The following is a 24,984-nucleotide window of genomic DNA, read 5'->3' on the forward strand; positions in this document are numbered from 1 at the left end:
CGAGAGAGGGTTAACTTGTGCAAAACCGTGTGGCTGTCATCCATCAAAAACAATAGGCTGTCTCTGAAATGAATGCTCTCTCTTACCAATGCAAGTCACCTGCAAGGCCCAGGAGAGTGAGGAATGTACGTGAAGACGCTCATCCTAGGTGCCATGTCTGCCTTCAAGAAGATGTCAGGTTTTGAGTTCAGAGGACAAAGACAGGAGTTGGTTTTAGAAAAAGCCTAGCAGTTTATTTCTTGATGGTTTACAGTGGGATGCTGGTCTCTTTACACCTTCTCAGGAGGGTCTGTAGGGCAGCTTCAGCAGCTCTCTGGACACTGATGCAGGGGTCCTGCCGAAGTGTTTGGAGCCCTGAGATGGAAGATTAAATGAACAAGGAGAGTCAGAGCCTAGGAGGAATAGCAACCACACCAAGGCCATGTTTATACAGCCCTGTGGTGCTGTACAGAGCAGTCCCGTGTGAGGCCCAAGTCAATGCTCACCTCCTAGTCTAAAAGGTGAAAAACGATGAAGGATGTAGTTGGGTGGGAGAGTGCGTACTTAGCCATTTTAAGCTTCAGTCCTGAGCAGAGGAACTGAGGAGAGGAAAAATAAGAGGAGGAGGAGGAAAATGAGGAAGAAGAGGAAAAGCAGGAGGGAGACGAGGAGGAGGGCAAGAAGGAGGATGCAGCCTATATATATATGTATGTATATCAACAAGTTTAGACAACTAAATAACTTGTAGTCAACTGAGAATGATGTCAGCAAAGAAGCAGAGCTGGAGGCTGCTATGAATTCAATTCCAGGACCTAGAAAGCTTCAAAAACGACTGGAAGCCAAAGTTTTCTATTTCTGGCCTGATCTGGAACTTGGAGCAATTAGCTTCTCATTTTCTAAGCGTGGAACAAAAGGATGTGCGCCAACTAGGGGTGATACTTACGCATGGTGAGTTGCTCTCGGTCTAATAACGCCACATATTGGCTGGTCAAATGGAGAATAATGGCATCTAAAGTCAAGGAAAGAAAACAGTACCGATTTCACTGTAAGGGGAAAGTGGACCTGATTGGAGCTAGTCAGAAGGCAAATGGACCGATGGTTGGCTGAACAAATTATGTGAGTCTCCATGTGCCACTGAGGCCAATAGGAGGAGAACTTCTGCCGGGTCGTGGGCCATGTGTTTGGCAAGTGCTTACATATCCAGTTCATTTGAAAAATGCACAAGTCGGCCTTCTTGGGGTGGGGAGAAGGTTTCAAACCTGCATGAAATAGGGTCCATGTATGTGTCAAATTTATAATGTAATTAAGGCAATGACGTGCATGATCCAGTAAGTCCTTAGGCCTCGGTATTAAACCTGAGCACACCAGTGGGCCTGTTTACTGTGTGATGGGTTAGTTAGAAAAGGCTTAAAGAGAATACTTAGGATGTCATAGTAGGAGTGAGTCTAGAGAGTCACTTGTTTTTCTGTTTCATAGACGTGGCAGGGAGGTGATACAGGGACGTAAAATGTCCCATGTAACACAGCAGAAGCAAGGGCCCTGTCTCTCACGTCTATCATGTTACCACTCGTGGGCTCATCTCGAGAATATAATATGTGATTCAGAGGAAGGAACCAGGCAAAGCAAAAATATTTATTCTGTGGTACCAGGCTAGGAACCAAGACTCTGGGAAAGTAAAGAGCAAAGACTTGGGAGCAGTGGAACCTGGAAGACTTCAGGGAACAGTCAGGTTGGGGGACAGCGAGTGTGGGTGAAAGGGAAGAGGTCGTACATTTTCATTTGTGAAAGGAAAAGATGATACCACAAGACGAAGAACATATTTCTTCCTGCTGCCTCAACTCCCTTCTGTCTCTGCCATACCAGTTTCGCGCTGGGGCAGCTTTCGGTCAAAGAGAAAACTAAATGGAGGAGAAGAACGCCACGTGGGTCAGGACTGGGAAAGGGGCTCACCCATGAGCTTGACAGCTGCACTGCGGATCATCTCCCAGTTGCTGCTGAGAAAGGTGAACGAATGTGTGTGGAGGATCCACAGAATTTCTTGGTTCTTCTTAGCCTGGAAGAGAGGGGGCTCATTTCCAAGAGAGCAGCTGGAAAGGGTCCCTTCTCCTTCCATATGTCTCAGAGATGAGAAGCCTGAAGGTTAGTTAACACCCACAGCCATTTGCTGACGGACCGCAAGTTGTCCTATGGCCATTTTGATATTGGTTTAAGAAGGCTTAAAGGACTGATTCCCAGACACAGTTTCAGGAACACAGCAGAAGTGATCCTTATGGGTCTGGAGGGAGAGGGCGATGCGTGGGAATACTAGGGGTCATTGCCATCCTTGTAGGGCTATCCTGGCCCTGTTCTTACTATGTCAACAACACAGGAACTATAACATATGTGACCCATCGAGGAGACTTCAGTCAGCTCCTTGCTAGAGATTGATACCAATTATGCGTATTCTCATGAGGTTTGTCTAGACTCCAGTCCCGCTATTTCGGTGGCACCATCTGCTGTGCACTCACCAGCTTCATGCAGAATTGCCTGTAGAAATCCCTGGCCCGTGGCAGGTCTGGTTCAAAGAGGTGGTCTAGTATCCCATAGAGCTCCTGAAGGCCCAGGAAAGGGATGCAGATGATCAAGACATCACGGCAAGCCTAGAATACAGAGGCTTCGCTATCACAGTCTGTAAGCCTGGAGTCATCTGCCAGAAGGGAATAACTGCTCATTGACTGCCTGTGGCTTGAAAGAAAGAAAAAGGTGGAAAAGAGATGATGAAATAGAATTTCAAATTGGTGAAGTGTCTTTTTGGGTTCAACTCTGAAGGGTGACCTCAGAGTTGGCTTCCTGTTCAGAGAGACCAGGCTAGTGCACGTTCCTCAGCCCTGCAGAAAGAGGAGGTGAAGGTGGCTGCAGGCCTACTCACAGCCCCAATCTTGGGGTTAGGGTCCCAGAGGTGGAGAAGGAATGAAATCATGCTCTTTTTTACTTCTTCGGCGAAAAAGATCTTCCATCTTCTTCCTGTCAGGGCTGCTAAATCCTCGAATAAGACGACGGCAGTCAGTCTCACATCATCTTGCTCCTGTGGTGAGAAATGGGTCTTCTCACAGGATATTCCCTGCTGGCACCCCTCTGGTACCCACCCCACCTTGCCACGTTTCCAGTCACGGAAGGAGGTCTAGAACCCACGCTCTGGTGTGTTCGTGACACTGCCTCTGTTCTCTCCAAGACTCCATCCCTCAGACTCAGTTGTGGGTGATGTTAGAGATCTGAAGAGCTGATTTCTCCCCTTGTTTATGATTGCAGAATGACAAATAGGGGGAGTTGGCAGCAGGAGGCCAGGGAGGGGACCCATTTTCTTAAAATTTCCTGGTTGCATAATTAACCCTAAAGCTATGAGTCATCTTATCTAAGCTATATTAGATCCAGTGCTCTTCCTCGAGATGCCAAATGTTTTGTAAAGGGATGAAAAACTGTTAAGGAATCCAGGAGTTGAGTCTTGGGTCAAACAAAAATCTGCCTGACTCTCCTCCTGTGATCCTCCTCCCACACGAAGTTATAGAAGTTATTATTATTGCTGTTGTCTAGGATAGTTGAAACTGTAAGATGATGGAGGAAGCCTCTGTGGCTCACATGTGTATAACTTCAGAGTCACAGCAAGTGACAGAAGCAAAGATGGGTGTCCTGCTCAGGCCCACAAAGCTGGCTTAAAAATGAGGAAATATCTGTGAAGTGCAATGTTCTCATTTTTCGGTTGAGAAAAATGGGAAACACTGAGTAAAGTGACTGCCAGAGGTAGCAGAGTAGCAAAACGGGGCCGGGAGTGTGGCACAGTGGCCACATGTGTTCAGTTCTGCCCTTCTCTAAAGCATTATCAGGCTTTGAGAATTACAGAAAAGCGTTTGCGCTCTGAGAGGAAAATGGGGGGGGGGCAGTTGGTTGACCACAGAATTGCATGCCAGCCCATGTAGAAAAATACAGAGATTGCATGCCTGCCCATGTAGAAAAATACAGAGATCGCATGCCTACCCTATAGCAAAATAATACAGAGGACAAAGCATTATGGAGTTATGCAGGCTTGCAGGAAGGTGACACTCTGGAGGAAGATTTGCACATCTTTGCTAACATCTAGGTTTTGTAAAATCTTTATTCACATGTGATGAAATCAATCCCTCCTAGGAGTGAGCAATGACTAATCTAATAACCAGGAAGAATTTGCATTTTTTTCTTTTAAAATAGCTCTGTGTAACATTGCTTGGAAACTGTCAAGAAGACTTGGGGCTCAGATCTAAGAGAAATATTATTATTCCAACAAGAACACAGGAAATCTAACAGATGGGGCCAAAAAGCAGACTTTAGTCAGCCCCTTGTTGAATGAAGATTGATACCAATTATCTATGTAGTGAAAAAATAAACTTTTTTTTCCTTCAGAAAAATTCTACATTGAGCAGAAGTCCAGGAAGCAGTTTGAGGGTAACTTGAGAATTAAATTAAAGAAAATGTTGGGAAAAATACACAGAAAGCTGTTTTAACATGCCAGTCTACACTAGAATATAAACAAAGTACAAAATGCAACATTTTAGAATTATTGGCAGTAGGCATAAATTACATATAAACTTTATAGATCCTAAGCTAATAAATCACCAACGTTTCAGGAAGAAAGTGAAATATTAAAAATCTGGAGTAAATAAATAGGGAAATGTAGTTGAAAAGCAATTTTCCCTTAAATTCTATTTAACACTTCTCAGTTCTCCATAGGAGACTAAACTTAGTGGCCTATAAAATATATAATGAATAGAAAAATTAGGTTTTTGAAATTGGAGTTTTCAGTCTGGAGACCAGAAGATAGGCAATTTAATGAAGCCTTAAATGTTTATGGAGGGAACACTAGAGAGGGAAGCTAGCAGTTCTTCCAGTAGGACTTGAGGAAGTGTCTGTAACCCTTAAAATATTAGGTTGAAATTATTGTGAAAACAGATTTTTATATCCACAGCAGTGAATAAGCAAACAAACAATACTAAAATACAATTTGAGAACTACAGAAAGGGAATGACTTCTCTTAGGAATGCTAATTGATCTTTTGTGATCAGTCAAATAAGTTTATGATAATTTATGAACCCCATTGGTCCCTTCATCAGTTAACAGCTCTGCAGGTAGACTGTGAAAACAGCCTTGGGCAATACATCATCAGTGAGTGTGGCTGTGTTCCAATAAAACTTTATTGACAAATGCAGAGTGTAGGCTGGATTTGGTTCACGTATTGTAATTGACTCCTGGATAAAATGAGTCTTTGAATTTGGAAAGTGGAATGGACCGTGTTGGAGGAACTAGGAACGGTCCCAGTTTGTATATTCCCTAAAGTAAATGAGATCTGAGCAAATTACCTGGGAGATAAACCCAGGAAACAAGCCTGGGAAATGAGAATCAGAGAGGGAACTGAAGAAAGCAAAGAGAGGGGGCATTTGTGGGTGTGCTGACCTCACAGGCAAAAGTACTCAGACCTTCTATGGAGTGAAGAACTCAAGACATTTGTTCAAGTTTCTTCCCAGGACTAGTCACCCGGGCAACAATTCTACGCCACTGGGCTTGGGTCAGTTGTGCTTTCTGAACCAGGGAGCACACTCAGGCAGAGAGATGCTAGGAGCAGTAGCCTGTGTGGACGTGGTTTGCAGAAGCTCTCAAGAGTGGCCACCAAGGGCTGGTGGGGCACCCACAGTCTCCTCCATGCACGGTGCAGACCCTTCTCTGTTCTCCCAGGGGCTCACTTACGTCTTCAAAGAAGGTTCTTGTTTGCAGCACGATTTCCTTGAAGTAGAAGCTGATGTCTCTTTCTGTGAGCAGCTCCAGAATTTTTTTCAAGGCTTTCAAGCTTTCACAGACGACTTCAGTGCGCGCCAAGTGGTACAGGCCTCTGATGATTGATTCTAACATTATCTGCTTATGCTTCCTCACCTGTTATGGGGCAAGGGCTTTTAATCTATGAAATGATTCCATGTGTTTCTTGAACAGGGTAGAAATTCCCAGGTATGGAAATTATAATGTACGTCACATATACTTCAACCCCGAAGTCGTTACTTGAGCTAGGTTGCTGGGATTTTCACTTAATTCCCACGAAGCTACCAGATGGAAGTTGCTATATTACCACCTTAAAACTCTGCTTAAACAAATCCTCTCCCATAAGAGTGCAGCTTACCTTGTGAGGAGCCCCAGAGGCTGTGTTGCCCAGTCCTCGGATGGCCATTTGCCTCAGAGTAGCATTGGAATCCCAGGCACTCTGATCCATGAAAATCAGTACATCTCGGAGATTTCCATGCTTCCAGAGGATTGGCTCCTTCATAAGCTGAAATCAACACACTCCTCCCCTTTAGAGTCCCTTCCCTTGAGGGGACAGCTCAAGGCACCTTAAGTACAATTAAAGATGGGTCTTTACTGCCGTGGAGCAGAGGAAGGAAGCTCCCGAGTGAACTAACAAATCTGGTATCATCCCAGCCCCAGATATGAGCTACTCACAGGTCAAGGTAATGAGGACCAGACTATCTAGGTAAGAGGATTTCCTCAAACGAAACTGGAGGAACAAAGACAGAAGCTTCTGCCCAGTGTTCCTTCTCTGGATTGGCTGGTCCTTGTGTTGGGGGAAGCGCTAGAGAAATGCTGACTTAGTGTTAAGTCCCCCTTACATTTACTAATCTCTATTTCATGACCTGGAGGAGCTGGTTGAGACAGAGATTTCCCTCCCCTTTTATATGTTGTTTGTGCATCTTTGGCAGGAACGGGTCCTGTCACAACTAAAACTTCCCCTGGAGGGCCCCTTGAGCTCCATAGTCTCCAGGAGACACACAATAAGGGACCAACAAAGGCGCACGGATGACTATTCTTCCTTGCCTCAGAGAAGAAGGCGGTGCCAGTTATCCGGTAGTTCTCGGAAGAGGAGGTGAGAGATGCAAATAGGTGTTCTATGATATCGAGTATGACTCCATGCTGCCAGACAGCCATGCTCCTGGAAAATACACGTTTTAAAAGGGACTTGATTTCCTTCTAATGGAGGAAGCTGTGGTGTATTTACAGGTCCCTCAAGCCAATAATTGTATCTCAAGAGAAATACTAGATGAAAGGTAGCCAAGCTTTACGTTTTTAAAATGACCCATCCCAGTAGTCAATTTATATAGTTTATCTAAAGTACTTCACTTGAATAATTTTCGTTCTTGAGGAAAAAATTTTAAGTTTGGGGCTGAAACACCCACATCGTCTTCCTCCTTCTTGCCTTGATACCTGATGCTACCAGTGGGGTCATGTGTTCATTCTTGGCCTTTGCTTTTCTCTTTTGTACCCACTTCTAGATCATCAGCAAATTACCTGGCCAGTGCACACACGCCTATGTGATGGGCGTCAGGGTTGCTAAGCAGGTTCCACAAATTGTCGCCTTCATCAGATTCTTTCGCCAGGCCTTCTTTCATGGCTTGGGCTTGCAAGCATTTCAGAGTTGCAGTTGAGAGTCTGGAGGAGACAGCAGACACCTCAGAAGTAAATCAACACTACAGAGGAGGTTGCAAATTCCCTGGTTTAGTCTTCCTACTTCTTATAAGGCTCTCCCAACCTTAGATTAGTGGATGTTGTTCAAGACAAGAATAAGACAGCCCTATTCTCACACCTTAGTGTTGGGATCAAAGGGGACACAGGTGATGAATAGATAATGAGATAAAATCTAGCCAATTGCTCATAAGGAAAGACAATAATATACCAACAAAATACCAAGCCAAACCCTACACACGGTAAGTGAAAAGTAGCATATTTTACTGCATCATTGAGATCAAATTGCATCTTCTTGTGAATCTTCTGGTTGCCGGGATGTAGCTACTGGTGTCTAGGCATTCACATGTGCGTATCTGACTTCAAATATGGCCCCTAATACTGCTGCCATTGGTGAAGTTACATGTATTGGCAGAGCAACACGTGCGGAGTCTAAATGTCTTGTAAGGTTACATTATGAGCTGACATTGGGATGAAAAGCTATGCCAAAGGTCAGGGAAGCAGAGTGACATGACATGAGAATCTATTATACCTTCCAGTTCTCAACAGGTCTCTTGGTGAATATAAAGCAAGCATTAAAAACATAAGAGATATAATAAGCTATATGTTTTCCTGTTTTATTCTTGCATTTTTGTCTTATTGGTCTTATGTTTGCTTTGCTTTCTGTTTTTTTGTGTCTTTGGGAGAGAGAACAGAAAGTTGGGTGGATAGGGAGATTGGGAGGTTCTGGGAGGAATTGAAAGAGGGGAAACATGATAAAAATCTATTAAAAATTCTAAACAAAAGTGATCTTTTTAAATAAAAGAAAGCACTCATTGCCTAACGGAGTGTCTCCCTTTCCTGAGTGTTGTATGGACTGAGGTTGCTTTTGCCGGTCCCTAAAGTCTTAGATGGGATGGGATATTTGTTTTCTTTCTCTGTGGCCTTCATTATCACAGAATTCCACCTTTCCCGGGAAGATCTCCACAACAGAAACAGTATGGGCCCTCAAAGGAAGAAAGAACAGCTCCCTGCCCCACCCCACTCCTCATGTGATCCTCCTAGGCAGATTCCTTAGGCTCAGGAAAAAAAGAACTACCAGGCCTGGAGTCACAGTTAAAGGACTCTAAAGCCTTGCTCATTCCATAAGGGTTTGATACCGGGGCAGATGGCACAGAGTGACTTCCACAGCCCCTCTCCAGGAGTGTAGGGTCAGGCCCACCAAGGGGGACTTCTCTGATGGGTCATTTGCCTGCAGGGGTCTGGGGTCTGCTGCCGTTCTCCGAGCGGCATCACACGTCGCCTTTGGCTCAAGGTCGAAGTCGGCATTTTCTGGCCCAGGGAGCAGCTGACCAGCTTCAGGAGGAGGGTGAAGAGTTCCGGGTACAAGTGAGTGATGCGAGTCCCTGTTGAGATGACTTCATACATAGCGCAGGCCACCTGAGGAAACAAAGGACCGCCTAGTCAAGCAGATGTCGCTCCTCCAGGGCTGCCACAGAAGCGCCTTCTTTGTCTCAGGGGTCGTTGTATAATTTAAGCACACCCCTGATAAGAACACACAGAAAAGGAACACAAACTGACCTCTAAACTACTCCACAGGCTGGGTTTCTTAGGGCTGCCATGCTGGCGTCATGGCTTCAGGCGGACACATCATGGAAAATGAATGTTTTCAAGAATGGGGGATTTTCTTTTAAAAATTTTTCATTTATAAGCTTTTTTTTTTCATTTTCCATACCAACCACAGTTCCCCTTTCCTCCCCTCCTCTCTTCCCCTCTATCTTCCCCTCCACCCAAATCCTCATCCACTCTTCAGAAAGGGTAAGGTCTTCTACAGGGAGTCAACAAAGTCTGGCATAATAAATTGAGGCAGAACCAAGCCCCTCCCCCACGTACCAAAGCTGAGCAAGGTATCTATAGAGAATGGGCTCCAAAAAGCCAGTTTTTGCACTGAGTATAAATCCTGGTCCCACTGCCAGTGGACCCACAGAGTACCTAGTTCAGTCCTATGAAGGTTCTTCAGTTGTCAGTGAAGAATCAGTGAGCTCCCACTAGCTCGGGTCAGCTGTTTCGGTGGGTTTACCCATTATGATCTTTTCTTTTCTTTTTTTTTTTTTTATTGAAAATTTCCACCTCCTCCCCTCCTTCCACTTCCCTCCCCTCCCCTTCCCTCTCCAGTCCAAGGAGCAGTCAGGGTTCCCTACCCTATGGGAAGTCCAAGGTCCTCCCTGCTCCCCTCAGGTCCAGGAAGGTAAGCATCCAAACAGGCTAGGTTCCCACAAAGCCAGTCCATGCAGTAGAATCAAAACCCAGCACCATTGTCCTTGGCTTCTCAGTCAGCCTGTCAGCCTCCACCGTCAGCCACATTCAGAGAGTCCAGTTTGATCACATGCTCCATCAGTTCCAGTCCAACTGGAGTTGGTGAGCTCCCATTAGATCAGCTCCACTGTCTCAGTGGGTGGATGCACCCCTCGCGGTCCTGACTTCCTTGCTCATGTTCTCCCTCCTGCTCCTCATTTGGTACCCATTGTGATCTTGACCCCTTTGCTCATATAATCCCTCCTCCCTCTCTTCTACTAGACTCCAGGAGCTTGACCCAGGGCTTAGCTGTGGATCTCTGCATCCCATCAGTTGCTGGATGAAGGTTCTCTAATGACAATCAGGCTAGTCATCAATCTCATTACAGGGGAAGGCAAACTAAGGCACCCTCCCCACTATCAGCATGGGGGATTTTCAGTGTTTCAACAACAACAACCACAGTCATCTGACTCTGGATATAGTGAAGACTAATTTGGAAATACACTTTTTTTGGTACTGATAAGAAATTCACTTTTGAAAATGATTAACCACAGACAACATCGCTGCCACGTTTGTCTAAGATGAACTAGACTATAATTTAGTCTCCATCACCTGGAACCAGGTGTGAATGGATCACGGAACAGAGCACAGATGAGGCAGGGGATCAAATGTTCAACTTACTGAAATTGCATCTATCCCGGCAATATCGTCTTCTAACCTGACTTCCAGCTTCTTTATCAGGGCTCTCATGAGTTTGACACTAGAGGCTGGATTTTCTGCCAGTGCTTTCCACAATGTCTTTGTGTCCCTAGGACAAGAAGTCAGGAAGTTGACAGATAAGGCACAACTCTCTGGACTGTGAGCTTTTCCATCTGACTTAGTTTAAAATTGCCTTATGATGAATCATGCCTGCAAAGGCAGATAGCTATGCTACTATGGCAAGAGGCAATAATGATGGTTTGTTTAACAGCCCTGCATTTGGTCTTGGGTTTCTAGGGCCTGTGAATGTCCAAACAGATAGGAACCAGAAAGCGGAGGGATACTGACTTCCAGTATGTACTTATTCTTACTATAAACACAATGCATTCCTATTTTAAGATGAGCACGTTTGTATTCAATAAAATGTTTGGAAAATATTATTCATGGTTTAAATATCAATTTTAAAAATGATGTTCAGGTGAGATGTTTTCAAGCCTTGCTATCTTTCTCTCAAACAACACATCCTTCCTCATGCCCTGTACGGTGGTCTTGTAGGATGCATCTGACTTTACCTGTCAAAGGGCAGAGGCTTCTGTAACAGGCTGACAACGACTGCGTCCATGTGGAAACTGGCGATCTGGGAGATGGCTTCTAGCATGAACTGAAAACTTTCCTCCCTCTGTCTGAGCACTGGCATGTGATGGTAAGTTGTACTCAGGATCTCCAGCAGCTAAGAAGAAAACAGTACCTTGTCACTTTCTTTCTTTGTGAGTGGTACAAGGAAGGCACCATTCACACTGTGGTGGGTGGTTGATGAATTGCCTGTGGTGATATTTGGTTTGTGTTTTAACAAACAAAGCTTGCTGGAAGATCAGAGGGCAGAGCTAAGACACTAGAGCCCAGGCAGTGGTGGCACACACCTTTAATTCCAGGAGACTGAGGCAGACAGACCTTTGTGAGTTCAAGGCCATCCTGGGTTACACTAGATTGATTCAGTCTCAAAGAGGAACAGAGCCAGACAGTTTTGGCCCACACCTTTAATCCCAGCACCAGGGAGATGGAGACAGGCAATGATATGGCTGGGCAAAGAGAGCAATATAAGGCAGGAGGAGACAGGAGCTCAGCTGTAGCCTGGAGATATAGTCTGAAGTTGCAGTCTGTGCATGCAGTCAGAGGACACAGTCTGAGGAGGCAGTCTGGGGGCAGGATTGCCCTTTTGGTCAGAGGATTTATTTGGTAGAAAAAAAGGTCTTTCTAGTGACTGGCTGCACTGCTTCTCTGATCTTCAGCATTAACCTCTACATCTGAAACTGGGTTTTTATTAATAATACCAATTAGAATTCGTGCTACAGTTGCAAATAATGTCAAAGACAGAAATTGTTTCTACGCATGACTCATTTCTCACACAATATTACTGGTGAACTGGGTATCTTTTTAGCCCATCTTAGTGAGCACTATGAAAATAGTACACTGTGCTGGATGTTGTCATCGGCACTGCTGGGGAATATATCAAAAAGGAAAAAAAATGCAGCCGAGATGAATCCAATAAAGTATTTCGATCATCTACGCAAAGGACTGGGTTCCAGAAGGTGTAAGGCAAATGGTGGTCTAGAAGCAACCAGAGCATTCTGGAATCTTAATTCAACAGTTCCACAGGGCAAGGCAGAGATGGTGCAGGAGGCCGTCCTGGTCAATAAGGACACAGCAGAAATGTAAAGGTGAGAAGCATGAGGAGGAGGGTGTTGAAGGGGGGTGACTTCAAAGAAGAGATGACGTCATCTCCCAGAGGATGAAAAACGCCAGCCAGTTTTCTGAATTTGGATGCTAACCATTGACAGTGGGGGATACTTTTCTGTCTATTCAGATTTTCAGTGTGGGGAATGGCAGGAATTTATGCAAGATACTTTGCCTCTTCTACAATTTTCTTCTTATTTTGTATGGATATTTAAATTAAATACTTATTATAAGCATAACATTTTTTATCAAAAGCATAACATTTTCTAAATTATCCAAAAAACATTGCAAGTATCTCTTAAGATGATTATCTCAATGGCCCAGTTCAATGATAATTGGGGAGGGTTTAATTTCCCTTTCAAAATTTTCACTACGTTCTGCTAATCAATCTCTGTCTTTATGCCAATCACACAAACACACAGGTATTTCATTCTTATCAACTACAATTTTCCTACATTTATCCTCATGCCTAACACATGGTTTCCCTTTTTTTTTTTTTAAAAAATAATTTATTGGAAAGTAATTAGGACAAGACCAATTTCTAAAGACCTTCCTCAAGGCTGTGTGATTAAGTGTTATTGACAACGGATGTGAGTTAAGAAGCTCTTCTCTTCAGAGATGGCCTCATTCAGTTCAGCTATCTTTCTTGCTGGTTAACCTTGGAGTAGGGTGTGTTCTGCTTTTGACTTGAGGAGTCAGGATAGAGTGTCTCCACGTGGCGCTCTTAACAGAGACTCCTGAATCTAAATCTTGTTTTTTCTTCTGAAGTCTTCAGCTATGAAAAGGACTAAGCACTTTCCACACCCCACTGTCAACCTCACTTTTCAGGTGACACCCTCTAAGGAAGTGTGAAAGAGAAATATGAAGAGCAGCAGTGAACCGGAGACTCTTCCTGGGCTCAGTGACCATCTCAGAAGCACTCACTTACCCATTTTTCTAGAGGCCAGAACGCTTTCCTTTGGCTGGACAGAGTGGGAACCATTTTGAGATTGTGTGTATGTGTGTGTGTGTGGTGTGCAGTTTATGTGTGTAGTGTAGTTTGGTGTGTGTGTGTGTATGTGTGTATGTATGACAAAGTCTCATGTATCCCATGGTGGCACTAAAGTTCATATGTAGGTGATATTGGCCTTGAACTCCTGAATCTACTGCCTCCATCCTCCAAGAGCTAGGACTGCAGACATGTGCCATGCTGCCCTGTTTATACCATGTTGGGAACTGAACACAGGTCTTTGTGCAGTCTGGGCAGGTACTCTATTGTGTTTTAAAAGTTGTTATAATCAAAGATTAGCTAGGCCATCCAGCCTTGTTAACATATAGGTTAGGATTCTGCTGAGGTCCCTGAAGATTTTGCCTGCTTCCCGTTAGACTAATGATTAGAGGAAGAACAGAATGGGAATTTGACTCGGCACTGTGGAGGTGCTAGAATCCTGCTCTGCCCCATGACTGGTTGGTTGTCATTCACCTGATCTTCCAGCACAGAGCCGTGCTCCTTCAGGGCTGCAATCATCCATATGCCACAGGCCTTTGTGCACATGGGGTTGAGAGTTTCCAGGCCATCCAGTGTCTCCTCCATGAATGCCTGGATTTCTTCACTGGGGATGAATTTGCAGACAATCTGAGGATATAGCCATAAATGCATTATCACCCACGTCCCTTTAGATCCAGACACCTAAACCTGCTGCTACAGCGTGTTTTAGGATAATAGAAACCACTGTGCTTTCTAAATGGCTAACATCTGACTGAAGCCACAGAGACCAGAGGAAATGGGACCTATTATGACTTTTTATCTTTCAGCAAACTCTATCTGGGGTGGTCTCTTTTATTATTTTGTAGTTATTGACTCTCAAGTCTTCTGTGACAATTTCTTTTCCAAATCCAAAGTTATAGCATATTGCAGAAAGGAAAATAGTAGAGAACACACACACACACACAAACACACACACAAGAAAGAACCTCCACACACATTTTATATATCATAGAAATGTTTCAAGTTTGGGAGAATTTGTCACATATACTGATGAATGATTAAGTGGCTGGCAGTATCTATTCTTCACTGTCGAGAGCAGTCAAGAAGGTCAAGGAAATAAAAACTGCAGTTTTGATCTCTAGGTATAGGAAGCCCAGAATGTTTGATTGACAGCAGTGTGTGGATGTAAGTGTCTATGGCTGAATATGAATCTGGTGACAGAAAGTGGGCAGCCAGGCAGAAGTTGGAAGACTGACTGAGTTCCCCAAGGCATCATCTTGGGCTTTGACTATCTTGAGCTGACTGAAGATGATTGACAGGAGAACATTGGTATGCAGAACTGACTCCCCAGTGTTAAATGGTCTGATGATGCATTCTTGAGAAAATAATGAACTGTTTTCCAGTCTTTCAGGGTAGCTGGTTTGTGAGGTTTTACAGTCCCAAGAGAAACGTATCAGGCTTCTACTATATGCCGTGAGCGAACATCTCTTCCCCACTCGCACCAATTTTTCATTGTCTGCTGTTGCCACCTTGATCCAAGTTATCTCACCTAATAACTGGATTCTTATCATTTCCTTCGAACTGACTTTGCTAATTTTGTTATTATTCCCTCCACATTCCATTGTCCTACAGCAGCCAGTGACCTTTTGGATATGTTAGATCCGCCATGGCGATGTACAGATGAAATACACCTACTCTAGGAACATGCAGCCATGCTCTCCTTTCTTTACTGGATACATACTTTTTCTCCAGAGGGTCACCTGTAACCTCGTTCTTATTCCTTTACTTGATTTTCTTTTCTTCAATTATTATTACTTGATGTTTTATTTGACTAGGGTGCAATATAACTTTGGTTTTCTCTTCTTAGGGCCTAGAGTTGATCTTGACATATGCTGTATAGTCAGCATATGTCAGTGATAGAATAAATGACAGAATTGATTGGTCAACCTTCTCTAAGAAATAAGCTGTAATCTTTTGTCAGAAGGAGAAGGAGGAGGAGGAGGAGGAGAAGAAGAAGAAGGAGGAGAAGAAGAAGAAGAAGAAGAAGAAGAAGAAGAAGAAGAAGAAGAAGAAGAAGAAGAAGAAGAAGAAGAAGAAGAAGAAGAAGAAGAATCTGATTGACTGGAAAACATGTTCTCCATCCATTCTACTCCAGTTCCTCCCCTTGCAGAGCCACATGGTTCAGAATGCTTCCATCAGGCCTTGTTAATCACAGCTGAGGACTTGGGACATGGACTCTAAGTTAGTACTCTTAGTAACTGACAGAACCAAAGGTCTCTCAGAAAGGTCGGCTTGAACATCTAAGTCACTGCCTTCCTGCTTCCACAATGGGGAGGACCACACTTACTCATTTGGAAATTAAATCAGAAATAGTTTATGAGGCCAGGTTTACATGTTCATTACCTTAGCTATTTTGGAGGATATCTTGATCTGGACCTGCTGATCATTAGATTCCAGCCCTTCCTGCAAGCCTTGCAGTCTGTCTACCTCCAGACAAATGCCTACAGTCAGTAAAGGGAGAAAGAGGCATTTAAAACCCAGAGTTGAAAAGTCTTGCTATATTTTGATGTGACAGTAATTAAGCTGTTGGATGCTTTTTCTTTTTTCTAAACACACAAAAGGTCGCCTGATGAGGGGGCGGCCACAAAAGCAGTTTCTACAGGTAGAAACTGCATGCTGTGATCACATTTTCCCCTCACAGAGTTCATCTGAGCTATGTTCTCTGCTCCTGTTTCTATTTTTGCAGGTGAAGAAGCTGTGGCAGAGTGTCATGAAGCCATTTGCTTGAGGTCACACAGATAGGACTAGCTGAATTTTAAAGTGTTTGTCTGAAACAAATGCCAGTGCCTTAGAAACTGCTATTACCATTCTTCTTCCTGAACTTTCATTCTGTGGTGAGTTACCTTAAGAAAAATGAAAACGGAACTATTTTGATAGAAAATTCATCAGCAACTGCATAATTCATTAGTGGTAAAAATTATAAATAGACCTAAATAGTAATGCATTGTGGAATATTAGTTGAAGATGTATTACATTTGTTTATGCTGTGGAACACTTGTTTAATGATGCAGAGATGTGTTGCATTCTTTCATGTTGCATTTGTTTAACTCTGTGAAGCTGTGTTACTTTGCCTGCCTAAAACACCTGAATGGTGTAATAAAGAGCTGAATGACCAATAGCTGGGCAGGAGAGAGCTGGGCAGGGTTGCCAGGTAGACAGTATTAATAGGAGGAGAAATCTGGGAAGTAAGATGGAGGAACAAAAGAAGGAGAGGAGGACGTCAGCAGATAACTACCCAGAAAGCCATGGAGTAAGAAATAAAAAAAGGTATACAGAATAGAGAAAGATAAAAGCCCAGAGGCAAAAGGTAGAAGGGATCATTTAAGTTAAGGAAAGCTGGCTAGAAACAAGCCAAGCTGAGGCCAGGCATTTATAAGTCAGAATGAGCCTCCGTGCGATCATTTGGGAGCTGGGTGGCAGGCCCCCCAAAGAGAAAAGAATAAAAACAAGAACCAACTACAGGAATTATTTCTTGCATGCCATGAGAATGAATATTAACTGTGGAAACTGAACTTGGGACCCCTCTGTGGGAGGCAGCCTAGCCCAGTGCAACAGCAGATATGGACTTAGAATCAGATTTAGCATAGCCATGGTGGCACACACCTTCAATCCCAGCACCCCAGAGGCAGAGGCACGTGCAATGCTTTGAGTTCCAGGCCATAATGGGATTCATTCTAAGCCAGGCAAGGCTATACTGTGAGACTCTACTCCTCTTTTCTTTCTTGTTTTTTTCCTTCCTTTTTTCCCTAAAGCAAATAATCAGATATACCTAAACGAAAAGCCCTACTTCATTACTTTTAGTCTAAATAATGATATATTCTTCAATTTTGAATTTCCCATATTAAAACATATTGGCTATTGATGGGTACTTAATTTAGTATTACACTAGTTACTTGTACCTAATTGTTGTTGAATAGTACACATGCTTCCCCCACCCCCATTTTGCTTATTTGACCAACCAAGGAAAAACAACAATGTTAATTAGGAAAGCATGACTTTCTTTCTTTCTGAAGTATTTGTGAGATATTGAGGAAGGTGGTGATGATGGGACAGATAGAGGGGACCCATTGCTCCCGGGGACACTGGTAAGATGTTAAGCATCATTGAAACCCTGTTAATGTCTGTTAGAGTCACTATTGGTGACTCCATGGCCTCTGCTTTAGTGCCATCCTCCAGGTTCCAGCCCTGCTTGAGTTCCTGTCCTGACTTCCTCCAGGGGCGGACAGCGATGAGATATAAACCAGATAAACACTTTCCTCCTCAACTCGATTTTTGGTCATGGTGTTTTATCACAGCAGTAGAAACCCTAAGACAGGTGTTTTTCTTGCCTGTATGCTAATGCACCACATGTGTGCCTGGTTCTGCAGACCCCAGAAGAGGACATTGGATGCCCTGGAACCAGGGTTACAGAAGATCGTGAGCTACCATGTAGATACTGGGAACTGAACTCAGATCCTCTGGAAGAGCAGCTGGTGTTCTTAACTGCAGAGCCCCAAGTCCTTTTTTTTTTTTTTTTTTATCGTTAAGTACGGTTATTCACATATATCTGGAAAGCTGAGGGTGGGAGTCTTTGTCTCTAAGACAGAAACAAAACATCCACAAAATGCTCTCTTAGGGAACTCTGAAAATTACATGGCACCATAATAATTGTGTAATTTTCTCCTGAAGAAAAATATGCGATACAGAGACAGTACTAATACATTCAGTTTCTCAGTCATTTAAACCAGAGACTTTCAAAAAACATTTTACCTACTTTAAGAAATTGTTGTAATGCTTTTGTATTTGTTTTTTTTTTAAATCTGGGTGTGATTTTAAATTCCACATCTTTAATTCCAGCACTCTGGAGGTGGAGGCAGAACTCTGTGAGTTCCACATCAGGTTGGTTTAGTGAGTTCCAGGCCAGCCAGGGCAGCATGGTGAGACCTTATCAAAACAAAACCACACCCTTGTGAGTTCAAGCCCTGCCTGGTCTAAATAGTGAGTTCCAGAACAGCCGGAGCTACATAGTGAGACCCTGACTCAAAAAGACTGGTGGGGGGGGGGGGCGGACAACTTGCTGCAAGTCTAAAAGACAGAGAATTCTGTGAGGAAACAGAGCCGAGGGCTGGAGAGGCAGGAGGTGGTTATTGGAAGGAAAACCTGCGGAAAGGGGAGTCAGAAGCTACAAAGACATCTTTCATTTACTGGAGCAGTCCCCACCTTTTGCACAGAACAGACCAATAACGGAGCTAGTAGCTGCCAGGCGGATGGTGGGCAGGGTATCACACGAGTGAGGAGCCAGGAGCCCAAGGAGCGACCCAATTCTGAAGTTCTGGGGTGCCTGCAAGATAAAGGAGGCACCCGTGTGATGGGGTGGCTTGATCCTACAGCAGGGTTAAGTCCATTCTTTTCCCTGTGCAGGTACTTTAGGATGGATTTAAATCCTGAGCACCTGATTCTTTGGGTGGTGGAAGACTCCAGAGCGAGCAGGCAAAGTCGCCACCGTGCTTGCTCAGCTCTGGAGGTGGGAGATATCACCCAGGGCTTTGCCGTACCCCTCCATTTGGGACCTGAGATCCACCAGGCGAGAGTCTCAGACGTCTCCAGAGTTGACTAGCAATGCAATCTCTCCTGAAGGGTGTACTTGCCTCAATGTCATTCGTTAGGATTTTCGAGGCGATTTGGAATGCTCTTTCTCTCTCCCACTCTTTCTGGGAAACAAGCCACATCCGGAGAAGCTGTTGGGCAAAGAAGGAGTGTCTTTGCTTAGTATTTTTCATTTGCGTTTGATTTTATCTTCCCTTCACCCTCCCTGTCCCCCTTTCTCTGCTTCTTCTATAACTGGGTATCCACCTTCCTGTAAATTAAAAAAAAAAAAAAAAAGATTGGCCCTACATGGTAGGGTAACGCTGACTGTCTTCCTGTGGAGAGGATGGGTGGGGCTGGTTAGTGTGGCACGTTAGAGGACACGGTGGGGAGTTGGGCAGTCGGTGTGAATGGCGGCCCCTACTCACGTTAAACATTTCTTCACAGTTCTGTGCCTCTGTGTCATCCCAGATCATGGACCTCAGAAGTTTCCCTAGAGCGTCCATAGACCGTTCGTAGAGAAACTGAAATCAAGGGTGACTGTTAGTCTCAGGCTGAAGGGAAAACAGCCCCAGGGGAACTGTCTTCTCTTCTCAGGCCCAGGGCACCTACGTTAATGCGTTCCTTGTCCTTGTCCGTTTCGCCCTCACTTTTGAGTTTTTCCAGAGGTGGAAGGGGCAGCAGCCTCCGGATGTTCTCTTCAAGAATATTCAGGTGATCATTCAGTGAGAGCGGAGGCTTCAGTTTGCTGACATGAGAACCACGTGGAGGAAAGGGGATAATTACAAACAAACCTGCCAGGATGGTGCTGAAGATCTGTCTATAAAGTCTGAGCAGGTGACAAACGTGTCACACTTTCTGAAGTATTTCTGAGCTATTGAGAGAGGAGGTGATCATAAGACAGATAAAGGGGATCCATTGCTCTCTGGGATTTTGGTAAGATGTTAAGCACCTTTCAAACACTGACAGTGTCTGTTAGAGTTGCTATTGGTGCTAATGAAATTATTATTGTGAGCATTTCCTGTAAAAAAAAAAAAAGCTAAGATAGTGAGGAACAGGACAGTTTGGCTCTCTCGCCTCCTCCCTCCCTGCCTTCCAGACATTTACTATATAGTTATCAGAACAATATTTGACATGACTTAGGAAAATGCAAATGTTAGTTCAATAGGAAAAGGCCATTCGTTAAAATCTGTCAAATTGTCAATCAAGACAGTAGGGGTACACTTCCGAGCTTTCGCATTAGGAAAAAATTCAAAATGAAGAACCTGTTAAAAAAAAAAAAAGAACCTGTTAGAAGAAGATGAGAGAGGGGCTCTGAGAGGAGTGGGACTCAGGGCTGAGCTGGGAGGACTGTCTGCCATCTTCTCATGGTCATTGTCGGATTACTTTCTTGAAACTAGTGTGCTGATGTACAAGTGACGTACAGTGAGCTGCGTCTACTCAAGGTCCACACGTTGATGAATCTTGACATGCATGACTTAGTGGAAACAACACCACGAGGGACACATAACATTTCCAGCTTCCAGAGATTGTCTTTCCGCCAGTTCATGGATTATCTTCTCCTCCACGTTGGCCCCATACAATCAACAACTTTTTGCGTGTGATTAGAGGTCGAGTTCTATACAAACCGAGTGTAGCCAGCAATCACACATGGCCACCCGGAGTTGTTAATATGAATTAAGATGTCATGTGTGATATATACTGAATTTTGAGAGTTTTGAGTGAAAGATAATGTAGTTTAAAAATACCAAACGCACGATAAAGTGATAATGTACTGGATATCTTGGGTGAAATGAGATAAAACATACGACTAAAAATTAATCTGATCTTTTTAGTGCTGGGGAAGGCTTCTGCGACAGCTCAGAAAGCACTCTATTGGTGAACTACATTGTACTCAGCTCTTACTGATTTTATTTATTTTGTCAAATTTATTCTATCTAATCTACCTACCTATCTATCCATCTATCATACCACCACGAATGAATTATGTAATTATTTCATGTAAAGCATACTCTTATGCATTTGTATGCTCTATCAACTTTATGTCAGAAGAAGGCGTCAGATCCCATTATGAATGGTTGTGAGCCACCATGCGATTGCTGGGAATTGAACTCAGGACCTCTGGAAGAGCAGCCAGTGCTCTTAACCACTGAGCAATCTCTCCAGCCCTTCTTACTGATTTAAAAATCTTGTTACAATGTCACAGTAATCAGAATAGCATGGTGCAAGTATATAGACAGACTCGTGGACCCCTGGAATAGGACAGAGAACCCAGAAATAAGCCATCAGATAATATAATGATTGATTTTTGATTTGTATGGTTAGATCATTTAGCATTACTTTATGCATTTTGGAATAGAAAACATGGTTTTATTTATATATGTATATGTTTATATAAAACTAGTGTAGGAAAACAAATTAGTACATGTATAGATCATATAACCTCCCCACACTATAGCAAGATCAACTATAGTTTACTCATGTAGCTGAAATCTTGAATTACCATGCTGTTTGGAAGCACAGCTGTTAACGGGGCACATTCTCTTCAGACTTATTCATTGCACAGAAAATTACTCTGGGTTCTTTGATTGACAATGTTTAATTCCCCCTGGACTTGCCTTTAGTAGCAATTGTTTTATTCTGTATATATTTTTTTGTTTTTGACTTTTTTTCTTTAGATTTGACATATAAGAGACCCAATGGAACTTTTTCTTTCCATGTCTGGTTTATTTTATTTGGCACAATGTCCTCTAGATGAACCCATATTGTGACAAAGGGCAAGCTATTCTAATTCTTAAGTTTGGATAATATTCTATTGTGTATATGTTCTCCACAGACTTTATTCACTCGTCTACTGATGGATACTTAGATTGCTTTCCTACCACAGCTTTTATGAAAAAACCTACGCTGAACACTGGAGTTATTCTAAAAAGCTGCGTTGATCTCATTTTCATTGGGTCTCTACCCACAAGAGGGACTGAAAGGTTCTGTGATAATTCTGCTTTCAAATTTCTGTAGAAACTTCCATACTGTTCTCTACAATGCGCCAATATCCATGCCGAAAACCACAGCACAGGATTCTCTTTTCTCCCACCCCACCAACACATTTCTTTGGAGGTAACAGTGATCTTACAGGGTGCAAAGTGGTGATATCTCAGTGTTTTTGACTTTAATTTCTTTGATGATGCGTGATCTTGGATATTTTATATACAACTATTACACACAGAAATAAGGATAAAGAAAAATGTCATTTGTGGAGAATTGTTGATAATGTGGGAATTCGGATGGCGAAGTGAGAAAAATGAGGGTGGAAGGTTTTATGTAAACTGGATCTCAGGTCTGTGAAGAAAGTGAGGACCAGAGATCAGGGCGCAAAAAATGTTGTCAAATACGTCAACAGGGGCATCTCGGGTGAGCTTTGTTATTTTAACTTTACTTTTCAAATGTGGACAGTACAGTGTAATTCTTTAACTACAGTAAGGAATAGGACTCTAAAAACTTGCACAAAATTCTTTTCTTTGTCAGGCTTATCTCAGCTAGCTAACTAAAGTTAGAGTGATTTGACATTTCATAAGGTTTTAATTTGAAGATTAAAATTTGCCTGTAGGCTAAGATCTTGGATGAGGAATTTCCTTTTGTGTAGAAACTTAAGTTTCTCATCTATTTATTAATACACCGGACTCCTCTGAATGGCTGTTTGACCCTGTCAGTTTTCAAAGGATCAATGTCTTAGCCAGTTTGGTAACGCCTAGAGAGGGGAGAAAGCTGTCATTTGTGAGTCCCACTAAAGAAACGTGGTTATTTTGGGGAGGATGTACTTGAACCTGCACTGACAGGTAAGTCAGGTGATAGTCAGGAGGAGGCTGAGAGGAATGGGAGAAAATAAGAATAAGAAAGATTTGGGGTGGGGTGAGCGGTTCACAAGCATGAGGTCCCGAGTTTGTATCCCTAGGACCCCAGGGATGGACTTTGAGAACCTAAATAAAATAAAATAAATAAAAGCTGCAGCAGGGTTGTGTACCTGTAACCCCAGTGCTGGGGTGGATACACAGAGAAATTAGTGTTCCGGTGGGCAGAGAAAGGTGTCGCACTGGCCAGTCAGTCTAGTAGAAACTGTCAACTCTCGGTTCTAGGGATTCTGTCTAAAAGTGGGGTGGAGAGCAACTGTGGAAGACACTCCATGTCCACCATACACACCAGGCACATGCACATACGCATGTTCGCACACACACATAAAACACATGTGCGCCAAGAGTAAGAAAGGTTTTGTCTACCTTAGGTATCTGATGGCGATTAGGGCTTTCCACCTAACAGGGCTGGCCAAGGAATTCAGGGGTTCATCCTTTATCAAGTCCTGGAACACACACACACAAAAGAGGTTAAACATTTTGGAAAGACTTGGGTCTTTGGGTGCCTTGGGTCAGAGGATTCAAGAGACGTGCTTCATGGCAATGCTGAATGTCACCCATTTTTACATGAAATACTCAGAGTCTCCTTTCTTTCTTCTTGTGCACGCACCAGCATAAAACCGATCAGCATCTCCTTGTAGGTAAACTGGAACTTGTAGTCCTCAGTGTCTTGGATGGCGATGCCAACCTCTGTGATGCTTCTTGTGAAACTCATTTGCAGATCCATGTCCTGAAACAAAATAAACCCTGGTAAAAGCCCAGGTTTTAGGCACCAGGCCTGGGTCTACAAACATGACCAAAGGTGACACGTTTGCTCCCCTTGCCACCTTCACTCCCCACCTAGGGTTTGAGTGCCAGGAACGTTAGGACACCAAGGTCAATCTCTTCCCACATACATGGGAGTTTTTCTAGAGTGGTGGTTTTCAAATATTTTTTTCTAACCACAAACCACAGAAGGAAATAAAAATATTAAGATTTACTTGCACAGACAAAAATCTAAAGACACGGCGGAAATAAAAATTAATAATACTGTTGTTATGTGCACTGTATTGTTTAATTTTTCACTTTTACTTTGCTTCACTAAACGTTTTGCTGTTTGTGACTTAGTAACTTGATGCCAATGGTCCCCCGTGAGTGGGGGATTCACAAACTGCAGTTTAAAATACACACAGTGGTTTATACTTCTAAACCACCTGGAGCCTCAATGTAGCTCTTTGTTCTTAGATTTGGCTTACGGAGCATGACTTCAAATTGGATTAATGAATAGCATGTTGAGATCCTTTCCAATAGAACCCGATCATGAAGTCATCTGCACTTGTCATACTTCCCAGGAAGAAGTATGTTCAGTATATGCATGTATTTCATTTTTTTCTATATCTGTCTGTCATCTATCTGTCTGCCTATCTATCTATCTATCTATCTATCTATCTATCTATCTATCTATCTATCTATCTATCTATCCATCTGTAAGTCATCAATCTATCTATCATCTCCTACCTTATTTATCATAGAGACACCCAGAACCTGAAAAAGACAAAAGCAGATACAGAGTGAGCAACAATTAAAGACATTCCCCAACCCCAAAGACACACCCCTTACGCAGAAGCACAGCCACAGGATGGATTTTGTCTCACTGGCAGGTACATTACGGAAAAGCAGCAGCAACAGCAAGAAGGGTAAAGGCAGTGTTTTCAGACTAAAATGTCTCTAGTTGATTTTGTCAGGGAGAAAGATACAAAAGGCTCTCGAGTAAATCATAGGCAAGGCTATAAAATGGAGAACCATGGGGTAACTGACGGTGTAGCTGAAGGGCCAGTCAGAACTGCTGGCAAGCTTGTGCTGGATGTTTGAGTCTGTTCCGGTGGGACTAATGCATTAGGGATATTTTTAGCAGGTGCCAATTTTCTGTTTCCTTATGTGCAGCTTTATGTGGGGGAGGAAAGGTGTTCAGGTGACTTGCGCCCTATCAGAATCTGTGCCATGCACGCCTGAACCCAGCTCCCAGTGAGGTCGTTTACAGTGTGTAGTGAGCCACTCTGTCTAAATCTTGTGCTACAGCTGTCTATGGATTTCAGACAATTCTACCTCCCCTCTCCACTGTTTCATAACTAGCATTTACTACTGAATTCAGGTGTTTTGTAAAATGTGATTTGCATGCTCTAATTTTAATTAATTGTGTTCTGCATTTTAAATTTTATTATTTACTTAAGGTCTTGTTATGTAGCCCAGGCTGATTCCAATTTCTTCTTTTTTTTTATTGCTAACACACAAAGAAATGGGCTTAATTAT

General features: G+C 43.2%; 1 protein-coding gene across 1 annotated transcript in view; it reads right to left on the reverse strand.

The window, feature by feature from the left end:
• Positions 1-247: 247 nt before the first annotated feature.
• Mroh2b (maestro heat like repeat family member 2B) overlaps positions 248-24,984 on the reverse strand; it is a 59,284-nt gene continuing 34,547 nt past the window's right edge. Inside the window, exons 22-42 of the mRNA XM_057790001.1 lie at positions 24,193-24,219; positions 23,306-23,425; positions 23,062-23,141; positions 19,400-19,535; positions 19,216-19,311; positions 18,850-18,939; positions 18,422-18,542; positions 15,566-15,663; positions 13,658-13,810; positions 11,034-11,191; positions 10,444-10,570; positions 8,720-8,907; positions 7,315-7,455; positions 6,844-6,958; positions 6,155-6,301; positions 5,731-5,913; positions 2,888-3,043; positions 2,487-2,618; positions 1,930-2,032; positions 923-988; positions 248-354 (exon numbers count right to left, since the gene is read on the reverse strand). Coding sequence (XP_057645984.1) covers positions 248-354; positions 923-988; positions 1,930-2,032; positions 2,487-2,618; positions 2,888-3,043; positions 5,731-5,913; positions 6,155-6,301; positions 6,844-6,958; positions 7,315-7,455; positions 8,720-8,907; positions 10,444-10,570; positions 11,034-11,191; positions 13,658-13,810; positions 15,566-15,663; positions 18,422-18,542; positions 18,850-18,939; positions 19,216-19,311; positions 19,400-19,535; positions 23,062-23,141; positions 23,306-23,425; positions 24,193-24,219 — 2,544 coding nt within the window. The remainder of the gene's footprint in view (positions 355-922; positions 989-1,929; positions 2,033-2,486; positions 2,619-2,887; positions 3,044-5,730; positions 5,914-6,154; positions 6,302-6,843; positions 6,959-7,314; positions 7,456-8,719; positions 8,908-10,443; positions 10,571-11,033; positions 11,192-13,657; positions 13,811-15,565; positions 15,664-18,421; positions 18,543-18,849; positions 18,940-19,215; positions 19,312-19,399; positions 19,536-23,061; positions 23,142-23,305; positions 23,426-24,192; positions 24,220-24,984) is intronic.

The sequence above is a fragment of the Chionomys nivalis genome, chromosome 15 (genome assembly GCF_950005125.1).
Source record: "Chionomys nivalis chromosome 15, mChiNiv1.1, whole genome shotgun sequence".
Classification (NCBI taxonomy): domain Eukaryota; kingdom Metazoa; phylum Chordata; class Mammalia; order Rodentia; family Cricetidae; genus Chionomys; species Chionomys nivalis.